Source organism: Prionailurus bengalensis, chromosome E3 (genome assembly GCF_016509475.1).
Source record: "Prionailurus bengalensis isolate Pbe53 chromosome E3, Fcat_Pben_1.1_paternal_pri, whole genome shotgun sequence".
Taxonomy (NCBI): domain Eukaryota; kingdom Metazoa; phylum Chordata; class Mammalia; order Carnivora; family Felidae; genus Prionailurus; species Prionailurus bengalensis.
Window position 1 is genome coordinate 20,311,947 of NC_057357.1, and position 9,091 is coordinate 20,321,037.

Consider the following 9,091-nt stretch of genomic DNA (forward strand, 5'->3'; position numbering starts at 1 on the left):
AGCGGGCTGGGCCCTCGCCTGCCTCTGGCTTGGCTGGCCTGCGCTGGGGTTGACGGAGTGGTTAAGATGGCTACACTTTCTTGACGCCATCCCGTTTCTCTCCAGGCACTGCCGCCGTGGAGGAGCTGGAGGACTTCATCAACAACATTAACAGCGTCTTGGAGTCGTTGTATATTGAGATTAAGAAAGGGGCCACCGAGGACGACGGGAGACCCGTTTACGCGCTGGTGAGTGCACGCCGGCGCCCTCTCGTGGCTCCCGTGAGGAATTGCGGGAGTGGAGGTGCCCCTGCCCCGGCAGCTCGGCAGCCCTGGAGCCGGGGACACTGACACAGCCTGGCCCCGCCTCCCCCTCCAGCCCGGTTCCGGGTCACTGGTGCCACCGTACGAATCCTCTGCAGTGATCAGGGCCGGGGGCTGTCACCTCAGTGCTCACCTCCCTGCCCCTGCCTGAGACACTGCAGCACGCGTTTGGCTTTGTCTGTCGACAGTTGGATGTAAGAAGTCATCCCAAATGTATGGAATACTAGGATTAAAGGAGGAAAGCGGTTTCTCATTTGGAATAAGACACAGAGGCTGTGAGAAGAGAAACTGGGGGGGGGGGGGGGGGCCTGGGGACTGAGCCATTCGGGTTCCAGGAAGCCCCCCGCCAGAGAGCAAGGGGAAGCACAGGTGGGGCAGAACTGAGCACCTTAGACCATTGGAGGAGATGTGGCCAGGGGTTCCACACTGTTCCAGGGGAGAAGGGTCGTGGAGCTGAGTAACTGCGGAAACGCCGCGGGCTTCGCGGCACCTTTTGCATTTGAAGCTCCGTTAAGCGTGCAGATGAGTTCCCCAAATGTGTCTGATCTCGGAAGCTCCCGCACCGCCTCTGGAAATCTCCGAGAGTCGGGGATTCCGAGCTGGACACCCAAGTCTGTAACATGCGACTGGTCCCAAATCCGGGCCCCGTGGCGGACAGTGCCCGCACCCCTGCGCTCAGGGACTGGACAGAGGAGGGGGCTGGGCGAGCCGGCCAGTGAAGGGCGCCGCCTGACCGTCACGCTGACCTGTCTTCTAGGTGAATCTTGCAACGACTCCGGTTTCCAAAATGGCCTCGGATTTTGCAGAGAACGAGCTGGATCTGTTTAGAAAGGCTGTAAGTACAGTATGGTTGTTCATTGGCCGGGCTTGCGACGGGAAACTTGACGTCTTCAGCGTTAGAAACGGAAACTGCCATCGTAGAGGGTCACCGCTGCGGCCCCAGATGGCCATCTGCGGGGTCCCTGGCCAGCGCATCGCCTCAGGGCGCCGGCTCGGGAGGGCGCCGTGGCTGCCTGGGAGGGAGCTTGTCCAGATGTGAACCCCGGTCGGTGGAGCACCGGGCGTCTGGGTGTGTGGTGCAGGCAGGCGGACCGGCGTTCCCGCCTGGTGCTCGCCGCACCGCCCAGCCCCCGGCGGCGGCGGCCGAGGCGCCAGGGAGCTCGCTGGCAAGGCCGGATCCCGGTCCCTGCCCGGACCGCGGCCCGCGGCCGTCCGTGTTAACAAGGGCATCCCGTGGAACCCTTCCCGTCCGCATCGGAGAGGCACTGCTCTGCCTCCCCGGCTTCAGGGCTCTTCCCTCAGCCCCCTTGTCACTCACCCGGCCGAGCGCCGGGTCAAGGCGGTGCTTCTCAGCGGCCGAGCGCCGGGTCAAGGCGGTGCTTCTCAGCCCGGGCCGCGTTCCAGGAACCGGGAGGTAGGAGCGTCGAGACATCCGGTCTCGTCCACATCTGGCGGATCCGGGTCTCCGGTGACGGGTCCTAGAATCCTCTCTTTCGAGCCTCCTCTGACGGCAGTCGGCAGCCGAGGTCGAGGACCCGGCTGTGACCGCAGACGCTCCTGCGGTGCGGAAAGCCGGTCTTCCTGGTGGCCCCGCCCCGCCGTGAGCAGTCTCGGGGGCGGTGCCCGGCAGCCCCTCCTGGCCCGGGCCCCGGGCGTCTCTGCGGCTCCCGAGTGGGCCTGCGCCCTGGCTCGCCCGGGCTTTGCTTTCCCGCCCTCCCTGCCTCCAGCCAGCCCCTCGGCCCCCGCTCTCCTGCCCGCGTTTGAGTAGACGGGTGCCGCCTCGTCATCCACTCGTTCATCCCTCGGCTTCTCTGCCTTCGGGGAGGTGGGGGCAAGGGGGCCGATTCCGGATCGGGGGGCCTGAGGGTCATCCATCTGGCATGGTGTCACAGGGTGACCGTTGAGACAGAGGGACTGACCATGGTCACGGCTGCTGATGTTCGCTACTAAACTGTCTTCCAGAAGGATTGTTCCAGGGCTCAGCTCTGCCCGTGATCGGTAGTTTTGCGGCGCCCCTGCCAGGATCGGTGTTATTGCTTAAACGTTGTTTTTGCCGATTTAATAGATGAACGTGGTACCTGCTGTTTCTTCCAGTTGGAACTGATTATTGATTCGGAGACTGGCTTTGCATCCTCCACAAATATTTTGAACCTGGTCGATCAACTTAAAGGCAAGAAGATGAGGAAGAAGGAAGCAGAGCAGGTGCTGCAGAAGTTTGTACAAAACAAATGGCTGATCGAGGTACGGTGTCCAACGGCTTCCCCAGCCTGGCTCGCCGTTCAGACCGGATAGCAAATTCTCCCCCCGAACCGTATCGTATCCGGTGGTCCGCTGAGCCGGGCCCTCTCGGGCCCCTCGTCTGCCTTAACGCCGGCCGTGACGGTACGAGAAGGGCTCGGGGCCTCCTGCTCACTCACGTCACGTGTCCAGGAGGCCCGGCCGGAAGCGCAGAGCACGCGCCCCCCGGGCTCAAGCCCCCGGTTCGCAGAGGCGGGTCCGTGTGCACCGTGGGTGAGGGCGCCGCTCTGGCGTTGGGCCTGGGACCCGGTGAGGTGGCCTGGAGCCCCTCTCCTGTAGGAGGGGAGGAGGAGTGTCCCCTCGGGGCGGGGATGGGACGGCAGATGGCCAGAGCCTGGTGCCGGGGTCCCAGGGCAGCTGCTGCCACCGTCAAGGTTATCGGTGGTTGTTATCGTCGGTGTTCGTTATTCGGGGCTAGCGCCCTCGAGTCCTCTCAGGGAGCCGGTGGCCCGCCGGAGCAGGGAGGACGTGTGGGTGAACTGCTGGAGAGGAGCCGCGGCGCCCGGGAAGGGACCAGACCGCCCTGCACGCTCGGGGTTCGAGACCCCCCACGTCCGCTTCTGCTGACTGGAGCGGGGCAGACGTCTCCGTGCTTTCCCACACAAGGCGAGACCTTCGCCCGGAAACCCGAGCCAGACGGACGCGGCTCTCGCTCGCCGCGGCCTGTGCCCGCGCACGGTGCGCTCGGGTCAGCCTTCGGCTTTCTCGCTCGGCGGCCAGACCGTGGCCGGGGACCACTGCTCGTGGCCGACGCGATGGTTCCTTTCCAGGGAGGGCCCGCCTCCAGTGGCCAAAGCTGCGGTGCTCTGGGCCGTTGCCCTCTGACGGGGCGGCCGTCCTGTACCGAGTGCCGCCGATTACTGAGTGCACAAGTGCTCGGCTCCCGAGGTGCTTTCCTGACCGGAGGGGAGGCCGGACGGGCCACAGAGCTGCGGACAGGGGCGCCAGGGCGGGCGTGCCGGTGCCATGGCCACGCGTCCCCCGCTGCCCCGCGGAGATGGAGAGCCCCTCTGCTTTGGTTTTAGCTGAACAAACCGCAGCTCCGTGGTCTGGCTGGCGTCCTGCACCCGGCCCTCGTCTGGGTGACTGCAGCTCCCTACCGATTGCTTTGTCACGGGTTTCCTTCCCCTTGGGGGCGTCTGGCAGTACGGAACATTCTCGGGCGGCTCGGGTGATAACTGGCTGAGCTGGGTCAGACCGCACAAGTGTTTAAGGACAGAGGCTGGCATCCTCGACTTGTTCACTGTGCCTTGTTGCACCTGTAGGTGCGCTATAAACTCTTGCTGAGGAGATGGCCACATAGGTAAGGGACGTGCCAGAGAGACAGAATTTACGTAAAACTTGCCAAAAACTATACCAAGAAATGCTCGCTCCTCAGACGAAGAGGAGACGGTAATTGACCTTCGTGAAGAAACACGCTGGAGTCACCTGGTGTTCCACCCCGAGCCGTTCCAGTAGCCCCCCTGCACCTGCTTTGGCCCCGCGAGTTACCGTGTCGCAATGGCAGGGGCCGGAGGCGGGTGGTGGGGGGTCTGGGGAAGGTCCTGAGGTGGCCCAGCTAAACCATGGATCCTCGAAGCGTGGGTGTGCTGACAGCCAGCGTCCGCATGTCGCAGGGACCGGCCCGATGCGAGGCCTGAGCTCAGATTGTAGTGGTGAGGTGAGGCCTGGGAGATCGCGGGAGTCTTGGTCTTTTGGGTGGGGTGGGCGGGGCACCTCACCTGCCCCTGCCCCTCCCTGTGACGCCCCCCCAGGCGAGTAGGGTCAGGAACAATAAGCACGGGGCATGGTTTCAGGCACCGGGTAGATGTTGAGTAAACGTGTCTTGGGCCCGACTGTGAACTCGAACTTTTCACTGGGGCCCAGAGCAATCCTCCGTGGTCCCCACGCAGGGTCGACTTTGTCTTCCCTCAGAGGCTTATCACGGGACCACCAAGCACCTAGCCCCAAGGCGCAGGGCACAGGAGCGCGTCCCCACAAGAGCAGAACCGGGCCTGGTGTGGCAGTCTCGGGCCCACAGTCTGGGGAGGGAGCTGGTCAGGCAGCTCCCTGTGGGCGAGTTACAGATGGAAAGGAAAGGGGGTTGCAGAACTGCTTTGCCCCAGCTGAGGGAACTCCGGAGCTACAGGCTGTGTGGGGGAAGGGGGGGGGGGGAAGAGCACGGGGCAGGGGTGGTACCGAGTTCGCCCCGTGGGGAGACTGCCTCCCTCCCCTCTCCGCCCGTGTCCTCACCGTGGGAGGGGGCCACCCGCGGACTCGGGATCCACGCCCGTTGAGGCACGGGTTCGGGGAACCCTCCTCGGGTCCCTTTTGGGTCTTGGCCCAAGTCCTTACACGCGTGAGGCTCTGCCGAGGGGCCGGCGCGGACAGCCGTCGGCGGGGCAGGCGGACGCTGGCCGTGCGAGGGGCACCCGGCCCCGTGAGCTCGCCGGACCCGCGGGGCTGCGGGACCGCCGGGAGGGGAAGGGGCTCGAGAGCTCACCGCCCCCCCGTCGTGCCTGCAGAAAGAAGGGGAGTTCACGCTGCACAGCCGGGCCATCCTCGAGATGGAGCAGTACATCCGGGAGACGTACCCCGACGCCGTGAAGACCTGCAACATCTGCCACGGCCTCCTCATCCAGGTACCCGCGGGCCCCGCCCCCGCACGAGCACACCCAGGTATCCGAAGGGTCTGGGGCCACCACGACAGCGCCCGCCTTGCCTCCTCTCGCCCCGGGTCCCCCGGGTCCAGTCCCGGGGCGCGCTTGATTTTTGTTTTCCCCTGGAAGGGCTCTCAGGAGCCTGGCGTAGCCCGCGTGGCCTGGCAGTGGCGTGGCCGGCGTCCGCCGCGTCGGGCACTGTTCTGTGTCGCGCTGCCCACCTGGTGGGGCACGTTCGGGGCTCCTCCCCCCCCTCCCCCCTCTACGGTCGTCAGCTCCGTTCCCGTGAGCCTCTGTGCACCTGTACCCTGGGCCGGTTGGTGATTATTTCCCTGGGCCGGAATTTCTGGAACAGAGTACACGGTTGCTTTTTTTTTTAAGTTTTATAGTTTCATTTCTTCGAGAGCGAGAGAGATGCAAGGCGGAGGGGCAGAGAGGGAGGGAGAGCGAGAATCCCAAGCAGGCTCCAGGCCGTGGGCACAGAGCCCGACGTGGGGCTTGAACCCACAAACCGTGAGCTCGAGCCCTGAGCTGAAACCAAGAGGCGGTCACCTAACCGACTGAGCCACCCGGGCGCCCCCCCTCCCCCCATGTGTTTTCGTAAAGCCTCCGACCCACGTCCAAAAAGCCGGAGGCGTGAGGGCCGCGTGCACCGGGACCCCGCGTTTCTGAGGCGGCCTGGCCGTGCCGCTGCGCTCCGGCCTGTAGCATCCTGAGCGCCCTCTGCCTGCGTGCGTGCGTGGGACTCTCTAATAAAAGTTCCTAGAAGCCCTCGCCCTGAGGGCCTTGGGGTCATCGTCACCCGTCTGTGGCCCGAAAGACCACACTCCGGAGCCTGCCGGCCGTCCTGCCCGCTGATCGCTGGAGGCGCGTGTGCCCGTGGAGGCGCGCGCCCGTGGAGGCGCGCGCGCGGCCGCTCAGCCCTCGCCCTTCTGGTTTCAGGGGCAAAGCTGCGAGACCTGCGGCATCAGGATGCACCTGCCGTGCGTCGCCAAGTATTTCCAGTCCGCCCCGGAGCCGCGCTGCCCCCACTGTAACGACTACTGGCCCCACGAGATACCAGGTTCGCGTCCCTCAGGCACTCGGGGGCAGGGCAGGGACATCCGGGGACGGGGAGCCCTCAGGTGAGGGCTCCGCCTGTGTGGGTCTGTCCGCGGGTCCCCGGCCCTCCAGGGGAAGCCGCTCCCGCAGTAAGCAGACGCCTGTGTTCGCACACGCTTGCAGGGGCCCTCAGAACGCAGTGGAAACCCCCTGGCTCAGGAGGCTCATGAGGCCCATGAGGGTCTGGTCTAGACGAGACACCCCCACCCCCTGCCCCACCCCCGGCAGCTGCGTGCCGGTGGGAGGTGAAGGCGGTGCCCATCCCTCCCCGGCCGCGGTGCCGGGTCAGCAGGGCGGGCCGAGGCCGCCACCTGCCCTGCCGCTCACGGTATCTTCCGGCCTCTTCCGTGTGCAGAAGTCTTCAACCCCGACAAGGAGCAGGAGGCCGGGACCTCCAAGGCGAACAAAAAGCCCTCGCGGTCCAGGCAGCACTAGCTGGCGGGCCCTGTTCGGAAGAGAAGCGTCAGCGTCTCCCGTCCCACCGAGTCCCCTTGCTGCTTTGTGTTCGCTCGCTCGTTAGCAGGTCTGGAATAAAAGTTGCTAAGGAGTCGTGGCTGCGGCCTGAGTCTCTGGTTGTGCGGGTCGTGGCCCTTCCCTTCCTGGGCTCCCCCTTAACTGAGAGCCCGCCTGGGGGGTTCGGGAGCATCAGGCAGGTAACGGAGAGCATCCCCACCGACTTACTCAGAGAAGGTATTTCTTGGGACATACGAGGAAGCTTGTGGAGATGACCGGAAGGCAGGAAAACCAGCGGAGAAAAGACCGACCTTGGAACCGGGGGCCTGGAAGGGCTGGGCAGTTCGGACAGCCCGCTGCCTGCCTGCCTGGCCAGGTGCTTTGGCCCGCGAGGAAGGGCAGGGTCATCGCACACAGGTGCAGACAAGTCCCAGCTGTCAGGAAGCCCTGAGCACCTGGTCCCTGGGGACATCCCCATCCTCCCCCCCCCCCCCCCCCCCCAGCTTCTGGTCTCCCCTGCATCGATTCCAACGTGAACTTCCCGAAGACTCCTACCAAAACCCTCAAGCGCAATTCTCGAGACCCTGCCTGATGCTCCAGGTTTTGGACATCGGGCCGTTGCCCGCCTCCCTGCACAGCCCATCTTCGCTCAGCTCCCTGCTGACACCGCTCGCTCGATCACTGGACCGGTGACGCTCACGGCTGTCCTGTTTCCTGGGGCCTCCCCTTCCGGCCCTTGTCACACAACAGCACGCAGACCTGTCTCCCTGGCCCGGCGCCCTCGTCCGTCCCAGTGCTGGCTGCACCGGGCCCCCTCCGGCCACCCAGTTCTCTCTGCTCCGCCTGCACGGCTCCTTCCTCTCCCCCAAGGGCTGGGCCTTCCTGCCCCAGGGCTGCTGCACCTGCTGCGGGGAGGTCCCCCTCAAACCTCACTGCCAGTTTGGGTGTCCCGCTCATTCTGGCTTATTCACATGTCGTCTACGGTAAATCGTGTCCCCGTCACCCTGTTCTGTTTCCTTCATGGCACTCGTCACTACCTGCACCGTCGCCCTCCTCTCCGGACCCCCAGGCCCTCGTGACCACCAGGGCGGGCCCCATCCGGAGACCATGCGTGCCTGTGTGGGACTCGGGTGGATGGGTGGGTGACGCGGCCTCGTGCCTGCCCCTCCTCGGTGGTGCCAGCAGCAGGCGAGCACTCATTCCCAGTAGACCTTCGCCCATGTTCCTCGGGACTGAAGCAGCCCTCTGCTAGCCTGGCTGGTGCTGCCGGCAGCCCGGGAGCCTTGCCCAGAGAGCACGCAAAGGTTTTATCTTTTGCTGTCTTGCCACCAAACAAGGGACATCCGCTGCAGGTGGCCGGGTGTCCGTACCGTGTTTTAACGCCCAAATCCTCGTCCCTAACTTCAGAATCCCTACGTTACAGACGGGCCTCTGCTCGTCAACAGCGGCTTGGAGCAGAAGCGGGGGGCCGGCCGGCCGTCATGGGTAAGGCGCTGGAGCCACACGACCACCCTTCGGGTGGGGAGGGGTGTCCGTGACGCGGTCAAGCCCCCACCGTTCCTCACGGACAGCCAGTGAGCCAGACATGGTGGCAGCCCTAGTTTATGCCTCGATACCTTTGCCATTTGGTATTAATTCATCTGCAGAATTTGGTATTAATTCATCTGCAGAATTTGGCAAATAACTGTTAACGCCAGACAGGGGAGCAAGCAGTCCCCACAGAACCCTCGATTTCACTTCCTAAATAGCTCGTCTTCGCCTCTGCCCACCGTGCCCAGTGCTGCACCCCGACCGCACACCCCCTCCTGCAGGAGTCAGCGTGTGCCCGACCCCCTGCCCGCCAACGCCTCCCCCGCTCCGTGCATATCCTGACGGGGTCCCGCTCGACTTGAGCCCCCGGACCTACGTGATGAAGCTCCGATGCCCTGGCCTGGTGGCAGAGGACACGAGCGGCTAGCGTTCCGGCTGCCCACCGACGCTTCCCTGTCCCTCTCGGTCACCTGCAGTGTGTCAGCCCCAACCCGGGCGGCCAGGCTCCGGCTCCAGGAACTCGTGGGTCCCGGGCCCGCCCGAATGTTCCCTGGGGCCTCTGAGCCTGAGGGCCCTGGCGCTGCAGGGACACGGAGCTGGCCCCCGGGCGGAAGGCTCTCTGCGGGACAGGAACAAATGAGACCGAGGGGCAGGAGGGGGGCCGCCGGGGGCCGCAGATGGCTGTTTCTCGACTGGGGAACTGGCTACCGGGAGGGTACGCGTTGAAAATTCGGCAGGCTAGGAGAGGCAGGCACCTCCCTGCAGGCA

The 9,091-nt window shown here is 65.1% G+C and overlaps 1 protein-coding gene across 3 annotated transcripts in view; it reads left to right on the forward strand.

Moving 5' to 3' along the window:
• The window catches only part of NSMCE1 (NSE1 homolog, SMC5-SMC6 complex component), a 31,553-nt gene extending 24,666 nt beyond the window's left edge, over positions 1–6,887 (forward strand). For 2 of the 3 annotated variants that reach the window (XM_043560254.1, XM_043560255.1), the window contains 6 exons: positions 106–227; positions 1,060–1,137; positions 2,397–2,543; positions 5,105–5,221; positions 6,182–6,302; positions 6,696–6,887. In XM_043560254.1, coding sequence (XP_043416189.1) covers positions 106–227; positions 1,060–1,137; positions 2,397–2,543; positions 5,105–5,221; positions 6,182–6,302; positions 6,696–6,775 — 665 coding nt within the window. In that variant the 3' untranslated portion in view covers positions 6,776–6,887. The remainder of the gene's footprint in view (positions 1–105; positions 228–1,059; positions 1,138–2,396; positions 2,544–5,104; positions 5,222–6,181; positions 6,303–6,695) is intronic. The other variant, XM_043560256.1, reaches the window with a different exon arrangement.
• Positions 6,888–9,091: the final 2,204 nt, after the last annotated feature.